The sequence below is a fragment of the Malaclemys terrapin genome, chromosome 1 (genome assembly GCF_027887155.1).
Source record: "Malaclemys terrapin pileata isolate rMalTer1 chromosome 1, rMalTer1.hap1, whole genome shotgun sequence".
Classification (NCBI taxonomy): domain Eukaryota; kingdom Metazoa; phylum Chordata; order Testudines; family Emydidae; genus Malaclemys; species Malaclemys terrapin.
The window spans coordinates 128,881,144-128,904,138 of NC_071505.1; the positions used below are offsets into that span (position 1 = coordinate 128,881,144).

Sequence of the window (22,995 nt, forward strand, 5' to 3'; positions counted from 1 at the left end):
CTGGGGCTTTAAGTAAACAATCAAATGTTGCAAGACTCGTGTTAAAATCATGAGAGTTGGCAACACTTTTATATGTGCAGTCATTCCTTGTATGAAATGTTCAGCATCTCAAATCAATAGTTCATGACAGGGGCAACTACAGAAGAGATGTAGACAAGAATGTAGTCACCCCACACTGGATGTTGCGAGGGCTAACAGCCCTACTCTTGAAAAAGGGGACATGGGCTCTTTAATTACCACACCTGTTGAAGAACTGTGTTCTCTCTCTCTTCAGAAAGATGACACCTCACCCATCGGACCATCTGTTATCTCTTTGCTGGAGGAGCTACAAGAAGAATTATCTTCTCCTTCAGGACTATAGCATTACAATATCCCTCTGCAATTTATGCTGTTACTTATATGACGACATACAGGAGAGACACAGAAAAAGATCAGGTTCATGCCCATATCATTTGTATTTCAGAGTAGGAGGACAGAAATTTTGCTTGATCCTTATCAAAGGCCAGAACATTGTAACCTTGTTATTCCCACTTCTACATATGTACACGCCCCTCCACCAGCTCATTAATCAGGCCGTGAGCTATAGCTTACTGGTATAGAAGAGGACATGGCATGACTTGCTATAGACCCCATCAGTGTCACTTATTAAGTAGCCCAGAAGCATGACCAATCTGTAGAAATGATATAGTGCTCTCCCACTCCCCCAACACTGGAGATGTATGAAACAGATATTAAAAATGCTAAACTACTATACTTGAAGTTTTTTCATACTTTGTTGCAAACACAAAAATGAGCCCAATTTTGTAGAATGTTTTTGGCAAGATACACAATTTTTTTTCAAGCAAACCCAGGCCGATGACCAAGTTAAAATGGAAGAAAGCAGGCCCAGTTTTTGAACAGAGATAGCTATGACAATAAACAGAAGTAAACTTTTGTGAATGATGGAAAATGTAGAGCATATGAAACTGCACAATTCACAATGACAACATTTTTTACATCAAATTCCACGGCACAAAAATTGCAGGTTTCTCCTCGCAGTTCTACTACCAGCACTGACAACCCCATCTACTAAAAATCACATCAGAGACCAAAAAATAATTAGATTTGTTTTTAAAAATAATGAGATTAAAAAAATACTACATTTTGGGGTTCTTTTTATTTGCTTGCTGGTTTTTGAGACTTTAAGGTTCATGATTTCAATCATTTTTCCTGCAATGAGGGATGGAAACCTACTATTTTCTGAATTCTCACACAATTACATGTCTCCTGGAGCCAGATCTTTAAGAAAAACACAGACTCTTGTGAGATTTGTGAAAAAGTTCTGAGAATTGATACACTGTACTTTCTACCCCTAAAGAGACAAGCAGACTATCAGCAACATTCTGACCCAGGAAGGCACTGGGAATGAGAGATCTGACCAGATATTTAACCTTATCTTTAAAAAAGGTAGTAGAGAGCACTGCCCCTGAACCAGCCCATATTTTTCATGGGATATTTTAGGAAACCTACCTTTTTTGCTTTATGCATTCACTTACAGACATAGATTTTACAACGCTATCCTCTTCGCTTCAAGTGAAACCATACTATTTTAATGTCATTTCCAATGTCTTATTTTTGTCAATACATTGTCACAAGAGAAAATGCTACAGGACTTGCAGCATTCGCAATTGTAGGTTTTGGAAATGCCAAAACTTTAACCACTGGTTTGTTCCATAGGGTGTATTTTAATGATGGGCTACAGGTCTGTTAAGCAAACAGGAGGATGCCAGTTCAGTACTTCGTACTGTATCTTAAACACTAGCCCATCCAGTCAGCACATTTTTAGAGGGGATTACTTCATCTACATGATACAAGGCCATTGTTTGTGAAGTATGCTAGACCCATAGGACAAACAGCAGGACACGGCAGTTTCCTATTGAACTGTCAGATTGCAGTTACCATTTTGTGGCAAGGCAGCATGTTGAAACTTTACAACTTCAAATCCAGCTGCAGAGACTCTGTTCCTCAGATTCAAGAAATCGAAAACTCCAGCAATCAGTTCACAGGTAGAGCTCAGAAAGGCATTTAAAATGAAAACAAAGATTGTGTGAGAGACCATGGGGAGGAGTGAGTCTACAGAGATGCATTGGATACTTAAAAGCTTTGTTTTAGTGTCTAAAATATCACATTAAAAATGCTTTCACTTCTGTCTAAAGGACTTAAATGGCCCCTTTTTACTGCACTTTAGAATATTTAATGCATCTATCCTCAGCACCCCTGTCCGGGTGAGAAGTGCCATCCCTGTTTTACACATGGGGATCTGAGGCACAGATAGACTATGTGACTTGTTCAGGGTCACTTAGGAAGGCAGTGGCAAAGCAAGGAATTTGAATCCAGGTTTCTCAAGTCTGAGGTTAGTGGCCTAACCATTGGGCCAACCTTCCTCACTTTCAGTCCTTACAACAGCATCATTATTCTATATGAGTGCAATTTAATCTGTGGTAAAATATTAACTGAGAATGACAAAAACCAGCTGAGTAGGAGTTAAATCACTATGTGCAGGATAATACTGACCAATTATGATTTATTAGGTATTGTGGTATTGCCAAGGGGTCCAATCAAGGATCAGAGCCCTATTGTACTAGACGCTAGACAACAAATGAAAAGACGCATAATGTATCCTACGCTACCTCATCCCTTAGTCCTCAGGCTGCTGAATGTTTAACGGACATGTTGAAGAACACAGGGAAGACTAGTACCTCCCAGCCCACAGTACCTTAAAAATGACTTCTAACAGAAAAAAAAAAACATGATTATGTTATTTGCCAATAGAAACAAAATTACATTACTGAGAATATACTGTAATGATTTACTCTTTATCTGTGTCACCACTTTGTCCCACTTGTGTGACTAGAAGTAATGTGTCTCAAACAGTATTCCAGTGGAGAATACTGGGGACAGTGCTTCTAGGTTTCTTCACAACACTTTACTTTTTTGCCTCCCTCACCCCAGATGCCATAACATGAACATATAAGAACATGGAGATTAATTCTTAAACTAGGTGACCATTTCCTGTTCAAAACTCTTTTTATAAGGTTAAGTAATTTTCTAACATGTACTGCACAACCATATTTCCTGTACTTTTTGTCACAATGTATCTATGCAGTTACAATTAATAATGATAAAATCCATTACAGACAGTCAGGGACTAATTCCAAAAACTCACACCCTAAAATGTACTTACAAAAAATGCATAAATTCAACTGCAAGTACAAATAGCTATTAGTTTAATTAAAATGTGGATTTGGCAATTATATTTCTTCCAGCTGGTGCAACGAGAGGCCAATGCTTTAAAAATCTGGCGCTCAAATAAATAAGTAAGCACTGTCATTTTAATTACTGATCCTGAAAGGGCTCTGTGCAGAGAGGCCACATAATTTTGAAAGGAGTTCTATGGGTGGAGCTAGAGCTGTGCAGGAACCAGACTTTTTTTGTTCAGGAAAGAGTTCTGTGATTTCAAAATATCTTCTACTCCACAACAGGGGGTGGAATCAAAATATCCTGCAAACCGAAATAAATAAAATAAATAAAGAAACAAATAAATTCATTTTGGTTCAATCAAAACATTTCTCATGGTCAAAATCAAAACATTTCATTCTTATTTCAGCTTTCAAAAAGGGTTTCAAAATGGAAAATTGAAACATGTATATTCAATTTTTGTTTCAAAATTATTTTTCGTAGCAGGTGACATGTTTCCACTAATCATTTAACTTTTGATGAACTGGCACTTTGTGATGGAAAAACATTCTTTTGGAACAATTCCAACCAGTTTTAGGAGGAGCACTTGCAGGATGCAACCCTAAATAATTACGAATGACTTAAAATTAATATTTTGGGAAATAATTTTGAGAGTTAAATTACTTAATAATAATACATAATAATTTGAGCTGGTCAAGAATTTTGAGGGTTTTTTTTTTTTTTTTGGAAAATGCCAATTAATCAAAATTGAAACCGCTCGTGAGACAGGATTAGTTTCAATACATTTCCAATTTTGAATACATTTTGAAAATAAGTTTCAAAATTGTCAAAAGGGGACATTTTAAATATTTTCAGAACAAAAAAAGTTCAATTTTTTGGGCTGAAACAACTTTTCATTTTGAGATGTAAGTTAATTTATAGTAAAAATGTAAAAAAAATATAAAAAATTGAAATCTAAATGAAACGTTAAAAACTTATTTAAACAAAATATTTCAATTGACCTCCTCTGAATTTTCTTTTCTCTTGGGAGATTTTTGTTTTGCAAAAATGTTCAAGATCTTGACTTTTACCCCAATTGGAAATGGGAATTTTTTTTTGAAATCTCAAAAATTCTCATGAGATGGGAAAATAATTTTCTGCCCATCTCTAGTAATAATAATAGTATTAAATAAGTATCAGCAATGGTGGTGTGGAGCTACACTGCCCCATTCGGAAACCCTGTGTTTCAGGGTATGTCTGCACTGGACCTGGAGGTGTAATTTACCAATCAAGTAGATACACCTGCGCTAGCCTTGATTGAGCTAGCGTGCTAAAAAAAGAGTCAGAGCTTAAGGCCAGAAGCGATCACCAGATCATCTAGTCTGACCTCCTGTATATCACAGGCCACCAACACCACCCAGCATCCATACACTAACCCCATGGCAGTGTAGCTGTAGTGGCATAGATGGTGGGAGTGGCTAATCAACCTGAGTACATGCCTTGGGTTTCAAATGGGAGCACTGGAGTAGCCAGCCAGTCCCTCCCACTGCTCATGCTGCCATGGCTACATAGCTATTTTATGCATGCTAGCAGCAAAGTACACTTCTCCAGTTCACAGAATAAACTTACTGTGATGGGTTCGGTCACAGAGACCCCCTTGGGACTGTCACCTGACATGCTGAAGTTACCTTTGAGCCCATTTTCCCTGCCAGTTTGGGACTCCAGGACCCTGTTTTGTTGAGCCAGACACACTAGCCTGCTGCAACACTGACCCAGCTCTGGTCCATGCCCCCAAAACTGCAGGCTTTAATCAAAAACTGCTCAGCAGGTCTCCTATCTCCACCACCAAGACACCCAGCTCCCAATGGGATCCAAACCCCAAATAAATCTGTTTTACTCTGTACAAAGCTTATACAGGGTAAACTCATAAATTGTCTGCCCTCAATAACACTGATAGAGAGATATGCACAGCTGTTTGCTCCCCCAGGTATTAATCACTTACTCTGGGTTAATGAATAAACAAAAGTGATTTTATTAAGTATAAAAAGTAGAATTTAAGTGGTTTCAAGTAATAACAGACAGAACAAAGTAAGTTATCAAGTAAAATAAAGCAAAAACACGCAAGTCTAAGCCTAATTCATTAAGAAACTGATTACAAATAATCTCACCCTCAGAGATGTTCTAATAAGCTTCTTTCACAGGCTAGACTCCTTCCTAGTCTGGGCCTAATCCTGTCCCCTGGTACGTCCTTGTTAGTTCCAGCTCAGTTGGTAACTAGGGGTTTTCTCATGACGGGCAGCTTCCTTTGTTCTGTTCCGCCCCCCTTTTATAGCTTTGGCACAAGGCGGGAATCTTTTGTCTCTCTGGGTCCCCACCCCTCCCTCTAAATGGAAAAGCACCAGGTTTAAGATGGAGTCCAGTATCAGGTGATATGGTCACATGTGCTGTGAGACCCCAGCCTTCATTCTTCTAGGGCTGGCCCGCACTTGCCCAGGAAGGTTTGCAAGTAAACAGACCATTTACAACCAATTATCCTAGTCAATGGGAGCCATCAAGATTCTAAACCACCATCAATGGCCCACACTTTGCATAATGACAATAGGCCTCAGGATGAACACACTCAGTAGATTATAAGCTTTGTAATGATACCTTACAAGAGACTGTGTGCAAAAAGCATATTCCAGTTATATTATATTCACACTCATAAGCATATTTCCATAAAACATTATGGAGTGCAGCATCACATTTACCCTCTGCTTCTTGGAGCTCTCCAGTTGTGATAGGGAGAGAGCACTCTGCTATAGTTGTAAGCAGTGCAGCATGCTCCCCGCAAGAGCTAAGTCAGCAGAACTGTCAGACAACGGTAGGGAGCTAGTGCCAGAATTGTGGTTCTAACTACTCCTCATGCACTTTGTGCTTGTACATAGGGTTGAAATTCTGGCTGGCTCATATGTGGGCTTCATATGGGCAGAGTAGGGTCCTTAGTCCCTCTCTGCACTGCATGGCCACATTACAGCTAGTTACAATCTGACCCTTAGCATTTGATTAAAAGTACTTGATTGCTATCACAATCAATTACTACAGACAGTGTGTAGAATGCTAAACTATTTTCACTACCACCGGTAGCTTTCATCGGTAATTTTATGTTAACTGTAAGAAATTTGGGCTTTATTTTGGTGTACAGTTGAGCACATTCAGCATAACCGGTAACATGCATTGAAGACCATGGCTGGAATGGCAGGGAGTGCTACAAACCAGGATTGGGACAGAGCCAGAGTTGTTGGGGTGGTAGTGGGTGGCTAAGCCTGAACTGTATTTTGCATTATTATATATTTAAAATCTCACTTTCAGAAGCATCAAATTTGCTCAAAAACTATATTGAAATATGAAGAAATCAGAGTTTGTAAAATTTCCCAAGGCTAGGCAGTAGGACAGTAGGCTCTCCCCTAGGTTAATCAGTTCAGACCCTTCGATATGGATTAGAATTAGATATCCTAAATCAACTTTGCACAGGAAAGATTCCATTCCCTCAGGGCTCCATTATTTATAAACAGCCCTAAAACCATTTAATTATTTCTATCTTTCACAATGTTTATAGCAATTTTGTGAAATTTTGTCAATGACACAGTTAATATGGAACACATACTTCTTCAGGTATCTCTCACTGATTTCCAGTAAATGAAAGGTAAATTTATCTTATTTAGGTAGGCACAAGCCTTTTCAGTTATCAGTTTGATGACCTAAGCAAGTGTATACTGTGTAAGCCCCCATTTTATGCCGCAGGACATCATGAGCAAGATTAATAGGTTTTTTGAGGGGAAAAAAAGGTTCCACTGAAATAATTTCAGCCAAGATAGCAGAAAAGCAATTAGATTATACTGTCTGTCTAATCACAGCAATCTTTGAGACTGCTGTAAATGGGATCAAACTAATTATGCCTGGACATTAATCAACAGACAATACAGCCACAGGGGAACAGATATAATGATTTGCATGCTCATTTATAGGACTCCTAAATTATTTAACATTTGATTTATGGTGCTCTAATGTTGTACTGATAAAAATTCACAATGTCAAACCCTTCCCTTCACCCTCCCTTTAAAAAAAAAATTGGGGCCTGATCCATATTCCAAGGACAGACTGCCACTGACTTCACTATGCTTTGGATTAAAACCATGGTTCTCAAAATTAGCAGTGAAGATTCCATTTCTGTCCAGTTTTCATGACAGAACTCAGAAAGAGCTCATGTGCTTCCCATGTTTATTTGGGGGGGAATCTTCATGGAGATGCAAATTACTGCAATGCAGAAAGGATACCTCACAATGATCCATAAACTAGGCTCCATAACAAGAACCTTAAGGGAAGGATTTAAGTTTGATTAGTTCAACTGTATACTCTAAAATATTATGTATCTACATTCCTTTCTTTTGTTTCAAAGTACTTATCAAAGTAAACTCTTACATTTGTCCCTACTTTCAAACATTCGTTGTCAGGGTCAGAAATGTTTTACAGGCATCTTGACACTGGTCTCTCTCTAAACTTGTTTATTGGCTAATCTAGGCCAAATTCTTATTTGTTACCCTATTATAAATGTGAATTATGTCCTCTGAAGTCAATACAGAGTTATCCTGGATTCACACTAGTTTAATAAAGTGATATTTATTCCCATAAATCCTTTGAGAGTATAACAGCAGCAAAACTTCCTCGATCCAAAAGTTTCAAACCAACAAAATTCTCTTAAAGTTAGACTTCCTGTCCTACATGGTGTTCAGCAATCTCAGAAATCAAACGAGTTAAAACACTCAGGTGTTTTAATCCTATGCACAGTATTTGCAGAATTAATTTTGTAGGTTGTATTTTTGCCATGCCCTACTATTGGGGATGGGCAAACAAAGTTTATCAGTGAATGTTTCTGAAGCACTGAAATCACCTTTTTGAGTTACCAAAAATAAGGTTAGGCTGCCACAGTGATCTCTGCACTGAGAAGTCAAGTAGAAAATCTGGACATTTAAATATTGCTGAGGATCCAGTTTATCAAATCAGCATGAGTTAGAGCTCAGGTTAAAATTCTGTCCTTAACCTGTCCCATGGGGTTTAAGTACTACAGCATATGTGGAAAACCAATTCACACACCCCACCAGCATGCCTGCAATACTTTTGTAGAGTGGAGTGAAAACAGAATTCTGTTCAGCCTTAATACTGAACTTTTGGAGCATCAGTCTGCGTTTGCTTACATCCTGTGCAAACCCAATTAATTGAGTGGGGTTCGATAACGAGTGAGGGCAGAACTGGGAACCTTGTCTTTTTAGGTTTAAATCCTTGTGCCAAATTTACTGTCATTTACACCACTGTTAATCCAGAATAACTCCACTGAAGTAAACAAGAGCAAAATTTGGCAGATTTCTTTTTCAAATTAGGCACTAGTTTTAGTCAAATTACTTCATGCTATGAGGACAGTCAATGGATCTACTCTGGATTTACACTGGTATAAATAAGAGTCGAATTTGGCCCACTTTTAGTGGTATTCTCTTAATACACAGTCACAAAATCTCTCACACTGTCTCTTTGGACCAAATGTGGCATATGTTGAGGCTATGTATAGACAATATTACTCATTCTCCATTAGAGATCTAACAGCACAATGTGGGTACGTTTAACTGCATTAATTGTGGACACAAACACATCATCAGCAGCCAAACTGTTTAAGTTATTTTAGTTTCTTTGAAACACCAAAACCAAATAACTCATATTACAAATCAGTTGTGTAAAAAGTTTCATCAGAAAATGTGAATCAATATTTAAGCAACCAGGGTGCCAAAAAACAAAACAAACAACAAAAAAACACCAACCAAACCACAACCCCAAAAACAACAAAACCCCACCCCGATTTAACTCCACCATTGTCCTTCCGCTCCAAAATGTTAACTTGGCAAACTTATTTGGTGGGTTTATTTTTAATGTATTCTTGAACCCTCATAAACAGATTTTTTAATTGACTTGTTGTACGCTAATTTTCAGCCTCAATTTTTTTTAAACAGCTGAATTATGCCCTTCCTCCCCACCCCACAAATTAAGGGTTTATAATGGAAATGCTGACAGACCTTTAACTATGGTGGTGCTTGCAGACGCCATCATGATAAACAATGTGATGATGACTATTTAATGACTCTTGATGTAATTACAGTAGGAGTCAGATTCATTGAGCATCAATCTCGCTGTTGTTATCCAAAAGAAGGATGCACAGAAACCACTCTTCTCAGAGCCCATCGTTTTACTCCCAAGTTTAGAATTATTGTTTAAATTGGTAAAGAGAGAGCTTACCACCACAATCCAACCCCCTCATTTGTTTATTTTGGACCATGCTTTTGTTCTGGCTCACATTACTCAGATGGGTTCAACTTTACTGCCCTGCTTTCTCTGAGCATTTCTGCATTTTTTAAATGCTACCAAATGGTTGTTTTTGGCTCCTACCATTATCACATGTTGACTGTAAGCATGGAAATAGTTATGGTAATATGGATGTAAATCATAACTGTAAATACCACATAAAGAAGACTGCCATATAATTATAAAAATACCTAATAGATTTCTTTTTCAAAGACAACACAGCTGTCCCTTTTAACCTTCCATTTGTAGATTCTTTTCTCTCCTGTTTTTATTTATAGGTTGCTGGGCAGTTTGACACAGTATATCAAGATTTTTGTTTCTAATTTTTGGGGGGAAAAAGATTTAGTACTCATTTCATCATAAAGAGGCATTAGTGTACAATTTTAAAGAGAATCTAATGCCAAATCTAGAACATCATCTTGGAAATGATCTCCCTCCTAATGCATTTCAAAAGAATCTGTCAATGGCTACATGCCCCAATTTAAAATTAAACCCTGCCATTGAACTAAAGGAAGGGTCGGCCAAATGGGACATATCATTGGCACATATCATTGGGAAAGCAGCCCCATTCTTGTTCTTGTTCACGTCTCTGTGTTCTGAAAATCACCACAATAGGTTATTATGCTCACCACAACAAAATACACCTTTTATAACCTACTCTGAGAAGAGCAGGTTGAAAAGTGTTCTGCGTAAACTTATACTACGCAACATGCCATGTTAATGAAGGAATAAACCATTACATAGCACTAATGTTTTTACATATTGGGTGGTTTACATATTGTCTGGAATCTGCCACCATGTGTTTTATCCCTCTCCCACCAGGCTTTGAGTGTTTTAAACAATGTTACGCAAGGGTACGTTAACTCTCCTTCACTGTAAACTCACATGCTATTCCATCCTGCACAAACCTGTTCTTATCACACTTTTATTACTGTAAGATTACTTCAGAAGCACTGACAGTGATTAAACCTGAGGTTACAGACAATGTTTTTGATGTTAAAGAAAAAAAACCCATTGTTTTTTTGATCTTTGCAAGCTTCTTGCACTGCTGTTACTTATTCACCTTTTTGGGGTCTTTGTCCTAAATTATGTCCTGTACTTGGCAGGTTGAGAAGCTTAAACCAAAACAATAAGAAACCTTTAAACGAAAGAGACTAAAGTCCATCCATACCTCGTTTCTCTCTGAAACATTATAAACAGACAATTACTATGGCTCTGTGTAAAACAATGCACACCCCTCTGAATGGATGAATTATGTGTAATCCCCTTTTGTACATAAAGGTAAAAGCAATCTACTAGAAAATGCTGGTGGGAAAGATCAGTCTGGAGCAGAAACATGTTAACTGCTTACTGAGACAAGATTTTAATTGGATAAAAAATAAAAATCCATAGCTGCATTTTTATCAATCTAAACCAATTAGCCTTTGTCCAAAAGTGTGTCATTTTATCAGATGTGTCACTGGATTGGGAGGCTGCCATGTCTGCCTCGGGTGACTGCATGTTAAAACAATTTCTCTAGGGCGATGGGGTTCATCCCAAAGGTTTCCAAGTTCCAAGGGGCAGGTCATTTTTCATTACCAGCTGGAGCCTCACGTCAGACATGCCCCCACTCCATTTATTCTGCTTAGAGACTGAAGACTGCTTTGCCCTTCCTGACTCCCAATTGTTTCAAATTTGGGTACATAGTACTTACCATAGGGAAAACCATTTAAAACAAGAATTGGTGTGATATGGGAAAACGGTTGAGGGGAAGCAGTTTGACAGCAGGATGTGGTAGTTTCTATTGTCCCATTAAAACAGGGATATCTGGGAAGCCTAACTTTGTTCCTACTATGTAAACATACATATTTTAGCCTTGTGTGCAAAAAAGATGCAAACATATTCACTCATTTAAAAAAACAACAAACAAGAAAGGTTTGTCTTTTTTTGCATACCATAGTTACATTCTTGAGATAGGACTGATGTCATGAACAACGAATGAAAGTTAAGCTGTACCGAAAAAGCAAACAATTTAGCTTTCATTGTGGGGCAGACTTCACTGCTTGCCTTTATTTTGTATTTGTAGTTTGTTCTAGCACCTAAAGGAAGCTGGAAACACTGCATGCATTTTGCAGGTTCACCTAATAAATTATCTTCATATGTTTTTATTCCCTTCATTGTTCTGGAGAAAATAAATATAGAGATAGAAATCAGCAGTTCCAATACAACATGTGGAAAGTTAAAAAGCTATGCTAGAATCAATCAATCAATCAATCAGAAAAGCAGTGAGGCCTTGCCCAAACCCCAATTGAAACTGAGCTCGCAACAACAATATTTAAATCATAGTTATATATGATCAATGTTAATATGGCTTTATCATGGATTTTTGAGCTAGTGTAGATGCTGCTCCAAGAACCCTGCAAAATAGGTTCCAAAATAAACCCATTCAGTAGGTGGGCAATACATGCTTATAATGGACATTTATAATGATAATGTAAATCCCTCATTATTTTACCACCTTAAAACTTTTATGTTGATGCAAAGTGGATGAAAATAAAAGCCTTTGGGAAACTACTAGAATTTGATTTGCTTGCATATGTTTAAGCTACAAGAACAAGGGCTGTAATGCGGATTATTCAATATAGCATGTTATTCACTGGGAGAACTTTCCACGGTATTCCATCCGTTACACCATTCTACCTCTTCCAGCCAGCTACCGCTGAGAATCTCAAATTAAAATTTCTGAAGCCATTACCAATAAAGCCTTGAGCCTGGACCAGCAGCAGAAGCAGTAATGATACACTAATTTCTCTTCTTCATAACATGGAGGAGTCAGAAGCATACATACTACTAATTTAGTAAGGCAATCGCTCTTTCAATGTTTGGAATTATTTCTCACACAAATTGACGGAAGTATTGTCACAGATATCCTTCATACACTATATTTCCAGACCTAATATATATTGTTTCCTTTGCCCCTGAAGTATATTATCTCTAGGACACAACCCATTCAGGTCCAAGAAACTAAAAGTCTAGGTAAATCAGTTATCCAAGATCACAGCATTGTATATTTCCGTGTTATTATGATAAAGTTCCTTCAACGTTAGGTGGCTGGTGGAATTTCACCTTTGTATCATTTTGACATAATTTTTGTAAGGTGCACTGTGGTTTCTTAAGAAAAGCCAAAGCTTTTTTCCCCCCTTCACATAATTCAAAAAAGAAACAACTAAATGAACAACTTGAGGGAGAGACACACATAACCAATGGATATCCTTGATCACAGACAGGCTTTCTCTCAAATGTTAAAATAAGCTGTAGTGGAGAATGTCTGCTATGATAAAACTGAGATATCAACTGTTGCTATTTACAAATAATGCTGATAATGGCCTCTCTATTATCTTTAATATACTAATTCTGGAATGACAGACACCTTGTCACTATGCAGTATTTGTCCACCAGACTTATGTGACCTACCTTTAACATGAAAGTATTACTACTTGATATCAAGAATCAAGTTTGCATGGCAGTTAAATGGTTAAAAGTGCTAACAGCATAAGAATGTAACTTCATCAAATCCCTTACAAAAATTAGGATATTTTTCTTTATTATGGTGCCCCATAGTTCTAAAGTAAATCATGCAAAGATATTATCTTGCAGTTCTGTAGATCAGATATCATTAGCCAGGGGAAAAAAAAAAAAAGCTTTCATACACTTACCTTATCCTCTAACCGGATCAGTCTGGCTCCTACAGTATAGTATCCTTTGTCTACCCCTTTTTCTAAAAGAAAAAAAAATTGTGACAGTCATTAGACAAAGAATAAGATGAAACTAAGAAGTATATTTAATTGGATTTAAAGCAAAATAGAAGCTAGTAAAAAGTTAGGGTGATATTGATGAGTGCAACAAGTAATTTTTATTTCATAGACTGTATGAGTGAAAGAGGGATTGGGTACACATGTAATATGTGTGTGTACATATGTCTATATGTACCACTTACACAATGTGTGCATATTAACTATACAGTCATGCATACTTTTATATAAGAACACATATTATATCTTCACGTTTATAAATGTGACAGGCAGTATAGTCCAGTTGACAAGACACCAACCTGGGATTTAGGAGACCTGGGCTCTATTCCCAGCTAAGACATTGGGCAAGTCATTATACCTTTCTTTGTCCTCATTTCTCTTCCTACCCTTTTTCTGTCTTGCCTGTGTTGGCCCTGATCTTGAATTGAAGGATTGGTACTTAAAAGTGGAAACTGTTCAAAGCAGGGCCTGTCTCTTGTGTTTGTACAGTGTCTAGCACAATGGGGCCACAATTCTTGGTTGGGACCTCTAAGCACTACAGTAACAAATCAGAAATAATAATTATATTATGAGCTGCAAAAAATATTCATAATGGGTAAAAATTTCAAAAGCACCTAACACCTATCATGGATCAGCTAGGTATACTGCAGCCACTGGCACATCCCCAGAATACAAGACATCCCTGTCCCCGCCTGCGTGAGCCCATCTCCACCTGCTTCACTTCACATGAAGGCATCTCCCCTGTCTCTATCCCCATCTGCACCCCCACCCCTGTCCTTGCCTTTCTGCATCCAGTCGATTCCTCTTCCCCCTCCTTTTCAGCGGACAAAGGCACGTTAGGTGCTAAGTCCATACTGGACAGGGACAGTGCTCCATGAACTAGGACTGTGTGGCTTAAAACCAGACAAATGGCCTCCCTAGCTAGCTATACTTGGTTTTACTTCAGCTCGGTGGGCTGAACTAGATAGCCTGTTGTGGTCCTTTCCAGCCCTAAATTTCCATGCGTCAATTAAGTGACTTAGGAGCTTAAGTCTGTGGGACTTAGGCACTTCTGACATTTTCACCCAATGAACTAAAACGCTTGCTTTCAAATTTGTGATTTTTTTTCACACAACAAAAGCAAAACGTTGTAAATTTCTGATGGAAAACATGCACTCAAACAGTTTGCTATTAGAAATGTGACTTTTTCACACTCATGTTTATCTTCCTTTTTCACACGTTGAGCTGGATTGGTTGTTTGAGGTTTGGCCCAGAAGCCACCCTCTATTTGGTTATAATTGCCTGAATGGCCGCGCCAAACAGTTGAACAGAAGCTATGTTGACCCATTTTTCTTAGTGTGGGTGGCCACAGCAGGGAGCAGTTCTTGTGCAATGTTCTAGTATTGTGTTTTTGGGAGGAGGGATACTTATTGGCTGCCCCTCTCCCCCTGAAGACACGCCAAGATTTTAGGAGGGCAATGGCCCTGCCTGCAGCCTTCTGAAGATATTAGATAGGAGAGAAGTTTTATCAAAGAAACTGTGGAGGTAGCTAGCAGATCACCAATCCTTCCCCAGAAGTAGACAACACAAATACGGGTGGAGGCATTTTGTGGGCAGAGTGGCCTGGCTGGATCCAGAGATTTGTGCTATTTGGACAATTCATTAGTTTAAGAACTCATAAACCTCTGAAACTTGAAGAGACAGATTCAAGATCCTGGTTTGGCTCATCTCCACCAAAAGTGGAATTTGCGGATTTGATAGGTACACAGCAGCCTATCCATTAAATTGCAAGTACGTAGAATCCTGACATTCCCCCATGTGTATTAGGACAAATATGCATGTTTTCTAAATCTGTGCTTCACAACCCCATGGGGTGTGGTTGAATAAAAGTGGGGAGATCAGAGCTCTATATCCCAAATCTTAACTTCCTACCCATCTCAAGTAGGCAAGACCCCATTTATATTTTAAACATCTTTACAGAGTAAATACTTTTTGGTAGAATTGCACATGACCATCATCAAAGGCACAAGTCAACAGGCTATAGGAAACTTTACCCAGCTTTTAGATCAGATGAAATCCAGAGGCAGAGATGCTATGTGCATTTCTAACATTCAGGAGGGAACTCTGGGTTCACAGCTTAATCAATGGGTTGCACATAGAACTGGTAGAAAATTTTCCCTCAAAACCTGTTTTTGTATGGAAGAGAGTCTTTTGTTGAAACAGAAATTTTATGTCAACATCATATTTTGGATTTTAATTGAAAAAGTGCAATTTTTGGAAATTAAAATACTGAATTTTTTGTGGGTTTTGAGCCCATATTTTCCAGTTTTCACTTGCTGAACCCCCCACAACAATCATTTTTTGGGGTTTCTGCAAAACTCCCCCAAATCTGAAGAAAATGTTGGATCAAAATTAATTTAAACAAATGTTGAAAATTTTCCTGGGAAAAATAATTTCCTAACCAGCTCTAATTACACAATTCATCTATGCACAAGCTATCCAAACAAAAACTAAACAAGTTAATAATATTTCTCATTTTAATTACTCCAGTACACTATGTAGGAGAGAAAACAAGAAAACAAGAATTGCTTAGACAAACAGTTGGACGGGGGTGCAGCTATTTTGTGGCATTCCTCTCAAGTGAAGTGAAAAACATGTCACGCAATGCTCAGTTAGCTGTGGCATGGCTTTCACTTTTCTGACGTGCATGCTCTAGATCTCACAGAAGGCAGCAGTCTTTCCTGCTTCTGGTTAGCCTCCATTTAGTTAGGTATTTCAGCTGTAATTTATAAGTATTGCCCTCTAATAAATGCTGCAGTCTTTTCATAAAAGTAAACTGGGTGTGTAGTCAATCTGGGAAGCCTTGTGGCAGAAGGATGGGCACTAGCTCAAATAACACTGTTCTAATGTATTTCATTTCTATCTTGTTTTTATAGTATTCTTCTACAGTCTTTTCAAAATATAGTATTTCATCCCCCCATTCCTTCTTCTGCATACTAGATTATTTGCCTTTGTAAATAGTAGGAAAAGCTTGGACAGACAACTGTAAACCTGAAACTTCTTAACTTTTGTGTTTTTTACTTTGTAACTTAAGTAACATTCTTTTAATGTAGGGTTGGTTGCTGGGTGGGTTTTTTGTGTGTGTAATATATGGTAAGATATTGGCTCACCCAAATATTAACACTTTACAAATATATATGCGAAGTGCGTAAACACACACAAAAAAGGGAGAAGATAATTATGAAGAGGGGAGTATAATTAAGTATAATGGGATGAAATTACATAAGGAAAATTTAAGTGAAATATCAGGAAAGACTTCCTGATGCTAGTCAATATCCGATAGTGGAGTAATTTTCCTAGGAACATGATAAATGCCTATCACTTACTCTATTTAAATTTAGACTAGGTAAAACACTTGTAGATGTACAGTAGGAAGCATCCTGTACAATCAGATTGAGAGAGAATATCTTTTGAGTCATCCAGTTCATTTCTAGACTTCATCATTATTATATAAATTGCTGCCCCTTGATGTGCTCTTCCTCTAGGTTTGCCAGGCATCTGTTTTTTGACTGGAACACCCAGTTGAAAAGGGACCCTGGCGACTCCGGTCAGCACCGCTGACCTGGCCATTAAAAGTCCAGTTGGTGGTGCAGCGGGGCTAAGGCAGGCTCCTTGCCTGCCTTGGCTCCACGTGGCTCCCAGAAGCGGCAGCATGTCTCGCTCCTAGGTGCAGGGTCAGTCACGGGGGCTGCCCCTGCCCCGAGCGCTGGCTCCGCAGCTCCCATTGGCTGGGAACCATGGCCAATGGGAGCTGCTAGGGCAGCACCTGTGGACAGCGCACAGACACCCCTGGCCGCCCGTCCCTAAGCCTAGGAGCCGGACATGCCGTCTGCTTCTGGGAGCCATGTGGAGCCAGGGTAGGCAGGAAGCCTGCCTTAGCCCTGCTGCACCACCAACTGGGAGCCATCTGAGATAAGCATCGCCTGGCCGGAGCCCACATCCCAACCTTCTCCCACATCCTAGCCTCCTGTCCCAAATCAAAACCTCCTCTTACACTCTTAACTCCCTCCCAGAGCCTGCACCCCATCCCCCTGTCCCAGCCCAGAGCCCCCTCTTGAACCCCAAACATCTCATACTGGTTCCACCCCGAAGCCACACCTCAGCCAAAGCGTGCATCCCCTACCTCAGCCCTGAGCCCCTCCCGCACTCTGAACCCCTCGGCCCCAGTCTGAAGCCCCCTCCTGCACCCCAAACCCACCCAGCCCCACCCCAGAGCCTGCACCCCCAGCCAGAGCCCTCACCCCCTCCCACACCCCAACCTCCTGCCCCAGCCCAGTGAAAATGAGTGAGGTTGGGGGAGAGTGAGTGATGGAGGGAGGGGCGATGGAGTGAGCAGGGCCTCAGAGAAGGGGCAGGAGTAGGACCTGGGGCCGGGGGCGGGGCAAGGGTGTTTGGTTTTGTGTGATTAGAAAGTTGGCAACCCTAAATTCACCCCCTCCCACACACACACATACAGTACCTTTTAAAAAAAGTAAGATAACATTTCCAGAAGTGTTTGCTAATCTGGGGTACCACCCGTTTTTAGTGCACAATTTGAGATACCTTGTTCTTTATTTTCAGAGGTGCAGACCAGTCACTGCTCCTACTGATGAAAACCAGGAACAAGAAATCTCAAGTTGGTCACCCAAAAATTGAACAGATTAAATCATTGAAACACTTATGAAACATTTTCTGCAAGGGAATAGTGAATGTCACATCTAAAATGAGGAAGAGCAAAAGAACAAGTGAAATGGAAGATGATGATTTTTTTTAGGTTACTATTTACTAAAGTACTATGCCATACCACATCAGAACATAATGTACAAGAACATTAAAATATGTTTGTTTCTTTTATTAGTGAGAAAAAATACTTATGGGTAGTAACTCAGTACATGAATTCCTGCCAAACTGCCTGAAATATGATTTGAGCTGGAAGTGATCTGTTGCATTTTCACAGGGTAAGCGATCAGACTCAATTTTTAGCACATCTCAAACTATTGCTTTATAAATTATGAAGTTGTTAGAGATTTTTTCATATCTATTTTGAAGTATTTTTCTAAAGGTAGAAAAGGGAGAATTTGAGCTGGGTGACCTGTGGAGTAGCCCAGACTGCAAAAGGCACCTCAAAATCTCAGGAAAATATATCAAGCCCAGCACATTACTGTGGGCCACTGGGAGTGAAATGGGCTAATAGAAGACACCACACTTTTCTGTCTTCTTTAAAGCAATTAAAAGTCCATGCAGGTAGACGGCTGTACCTGTAAAGAATTGTTCTTTTACATCTGGGATCTCTAAAATAATAGATAAGAAAATTATCTAGGGCTTAGTGATTAGATCATTTTGGTCATAATTTAAGTAATCTTGACCCCTTCTTCAACTGAGATGCAGAACAGAAGTACATTGGATTTTGTTACATAGCTGTGTTGTATTTCTGCACCTTCTCCAGAATGTGCTGATGCCAGTATTTGGCCATGAAGTCATAACAATGTTTATAAAATAACGATGGGACTAATTTAATATGAAATACTGTATGTATCCTTAGTAACTATTTAAAGGGGGTGAAATTTGACCATGTGTGGAAGGCCAAGGTAAGTGATGAATAGGCTCCCATCTAGTTTTGAAAATGGGACTTAAGTGGTGCATAGTCGTTGTTTCTTCAAGGAAACTAATTTCACCCAGAAGTGAAAAACACATTCAGAGGCAAGATGGAGAACAGCCTGTATCTATATAAAATGATGTCTGCTTAAAGGGCTTTTTTTCTCTGCTGGCAGATTTCTTTTTGATCCCACTTTCCTCATCTTTATTTTGTGTGTGTGTGTGTGTGTGTGTGTGTGTGTGTGTGTGTGTGTGTGTGTGTGTGTGTGTGTGTAAAACAGTACTTAAAGAAACACTGACTCCCATATATTAACCCATTTTAAAAGCCAAATTGATCTGAACACATTTAAGAATATAAGACATAAGAATGGCCGTACTGGGTCAGACCAAAGGTCCATCCAGCCCAGTATCCTGTCTACCGACAGTGGCCAATGCCAGGTACCCCAGAGGGAGTGAACCTAACAGGTAATGATCAAGTGATCTCTCTCCTGCCATCCATCTCCACCCTCTGACAAACAGAGGCTAGGGACACCATTCCTTACCCATCCTTGCTAATAGCCATTAATGGACTGAATCTCCATGAATTTATCTAATTCTCTTTTAAACCCTGTTATAGTCCTAGCCTTCATAATCTTCTCAGGCAAGGAGTTCCACCGGTTGACTGTGCGCTGTGTGAAGAACGTCCTTTTATTTGTTTTAAACCTGCTGCCCATTAATTTCATTTGGTGTCCCCTAGTTCTTATATTATTATATTAACAAGTAAATAACTTTTCCTTATTCACTTTCTCCACACAACTCATGATTTTGTATACCTCTATCATATCCTCCCTTAGCCTCCTCTTTTCCAATCTAAGGGGGGATATGATAGAGGAATATTTATTAAGCTTCTGAAAGATTCTTCTTTCCCACTTCCAGTTACTGGCTGGAAACAGAATGACACAAAATAAGAAACTCCTGCTAAGTCCACCCAAAAGCAGGAAGAAGTGCCCAAAATCTCACAAGAAAGCCTGTTTCTGGTGAGATTTCCAGTTGTGTTGCACACACACAGGCGGGTCTGATGAGACACCAACCTTTGGATATTTATTTGAACCCAAACACTGAATCTTTTGTGGCATTATTCTTCCACTGTGCTCCTGAATGGCCATGGGGATTCTCTGAAGTTGCATTCAAAACCACTGAATTTCATTAGGTGCAAAAGGTGGCTTGTTACTGTTTTACATTTTATTATTTGTACCATCTCATAGGTGTTTGTTTTGTTTAGTAAATATTATTGAATCTCCAATTTCACTTTGAAAATGGGACTTACGCACTTTTCAAAATTTGACCATTAATTATCCAGGTGACTAAGCATTATCTTTAATAAAATATATTATTTGGCTTTTTAAAATTTCTAGTCTTTAAGGAATTTTGAGTGAAAACAGCCAATAATTACTTCTAATTAACACAAACTATTTCTATCATGTATCTGTACTATCTTGTCAATGTTTATGTCATTCACTAGTGAATCTAAAGCTAGATCTATACTAAGTATCACACCATGTATAGTGTAGTCAGTATTGACCACAGAGATTCAAAAGATGTCTGATCTGAAGCTCATGGAAGTCAATTGAAACATTTCTATTGACTTCAATGGGCTTTAGATCAGACCTTAAGATTCTTTGAATAAAGCTGGTAATAAACCACAAAGAAGTCATTGGGAAGGCAACATTCTTTTTGTATTTTTCTTTTCAATACTTTGATTTTCCCTGCATTTTTATTTCTCGTTTCTTTGCCAGCTATGAATGCAAAAAATCCAACAGACTAGAGAATACACCGATATTGCTGATGAGGGAGATTCTCAACAATGTCTTTGCTTGTGAAGAATGCACTGTTTAAAAATTCCTTTTTAATGCAAGACTGGCCAGCCATGCCTATGAAAATTCAGGCATCTCAGAGGGGATGGGAAAGTGCGAGTGTCTGTCACTATCAGAAAGGGGCCAAGCGACAACCATTTAGCTGAGTTCACCTGAATGTTGTTGAATAAAATAGGGCTGAAATCAAAACCACTTCTGGTTTTAGTTTTGCAAAACTAAAGTCACCCAGTACACAAAATGAGGTGGGTGAAATCTGGAACTATTTACTGTATCTAGACCTACCCATCATTCTTGAACTTAGGGAGAGGGTCAGATAAAATAAGATGTAAATCAGATCATTTCTGCTCTTTGTCTTGCAAACCCATAACTGAGACAATTAGGAACCATCTCCAGTTTCCCCCCTCTCCAGTTGATATTTATGATGCTGCCAGCTCCCGTGTGGGCACTGTTATATCTGCCTGCAAGTGGCATAACTGTGTAGAGCTGGCAGGCTATGGCAAGTGGCGTCATTCTTGGCAGCATCACCTTTGAAAGATGGTTACTTCTGGAAAAGTTGTCTCAGAGCAGCCGTTCAGCACTAAGGCTGTTCCAAGAACTGATTAGCAGAGGAAGTTGTTTAAGTGATGGGGCTGCAATGTTCTTGTCTGGAACAGCAAGCATCACTTGCATAAAATATCTCCAGGAGCCCTGGTGATCCTAAGTCTGCTCTCAAATAAGGCTGTGCATCATAATCAAGGAGGGGGGTAGGGATAGCTCAGTGGTTTGAGCAGTGGCCTGCTAAACCCAGGATTGTAAGTTCAATTCTTGAGGGGGCCACTTAGGGATCTGGGGCAAAATCAGTACTTGGTCCTGCTAGTGAAGGCAGGGGGCTGGACTTGATGACCTTTCAAGGTCCCTTCCAGTTCTAGGAGATAGGATACCTCCATTAATTAATTTATTTATTTATCAGGTCCGAAGATGGACTTACCAGAATTTTTCTTTGTATTACTGGATATTTGTGCAAACTAATACGTTCTCCAGAGACAAATAAAATATAAATGCAAAATGAAGGGCAAGAATTTTCATTAAAAAAAATTGTAGCAGACCCTAGTTTGAATAGAAATCCCCCCACTGCTCCCCACTCTCCAGGATGGGGTTTTCAGACCATGTCACTAGCGTAGGGTCTCACTGCCAAACCTGAGGGCTCCTGGTAGTCCAGGGATACCTTACAGGCCCCACTCTTCCCTGAAAATTCTTTGCTTCTAATGTAGTATCTGCTTGTGAACTGCCTGGAATGGAGCTGATTACAGCTCCCAGACAGCCACTGGGGCAGGTTTGGCCCCAAACGGCTTTATTTCAACACTTATTTAAATCCCTAAAGCTATTTGAGATCAGCCAAATAGGCAAAATAGGTTGAAGGAGCTAGGATTTAGGGACTAAACTTTAGTAGCCTTGACTGTGGGATCTGATGTTTAATCAAGCAGAGATGGAGAGTACCCAGCTTCACAAATTCCTTGGAATGTTATCTCACAGTTATGCTCTTTAAAGTCAAATGTCTCTCTTGCTCTCTGCCTTAGATACAAAAAGCTGTCTCATAAAACATATTTCAGTCACCTCCAATGCTATGTTCAAGTAATACAAATTATAGCTCTAATCTGGTAATATTAAACCCAAAGTAAAAAAACAAAACAAAACCCTGAAGCCTCACAAAATTTTCTAAAACTCAGCTTGCACAATGCACTTTAAAAAAATATAACTCAGCGTGCAAACATACATAAATGTGTGCAAGCTAGACAATTTTTTTCCCTACAGGCCAAACAACAGTTTAGCTATGAGGCAGAAATGCATACTGTGTATTCCACTTTGCTGCAGGTCCCCTGCAGTGGTCAGACTTTAAATGTTTCTTCCATTTTGAGAGATATTACTGTTTCTTGTGTTATTTTTCATTTTAACTATAGGGTAATACGGGTAAAAATTTTCAAAAACACTTAAGTGATTTAGGAGCTTAAATTACATTTTTCAAAAGTAACTCAGACACTCAGAATCCTAAATCCCATTGACTTTCAGTGAGACTGATGCTTCTGAGTGCCTAAAGTCACTTTGTAAAAATAGGACTTAGGTGCTTTTGAAAATGTTGATCCTAAATCCAAGCCCAT

At 39.0% G+C, this 22,995-nt stretch overlaps 1 protein-coding gene across 1 annotated transcript in view; it reads right to left on the reverse strand.

Annotated features, from left to right (window-relative positions):
- The window catches only part of LOC128831200 (potassium voltage-gated channel subfamily KQT member 1-like), a 740,744-nt gene that overhangs the window by 257,909 nt on the left and 459,840 nt on the right, over nucleotides 1-22,995 (reverse strand). The window contains exon 16 of the mRNA XM_054017484.1: nucleotides 13,299-13,360. Within this exon, the coding sequence (XP_053873459.1) occupies nucleotides 13,299-13,360 (62 nt within the window). The remainder of the gene's footprint in view (nucleotides 1-13,298; nucleotides 13,361-22,995) is intronic.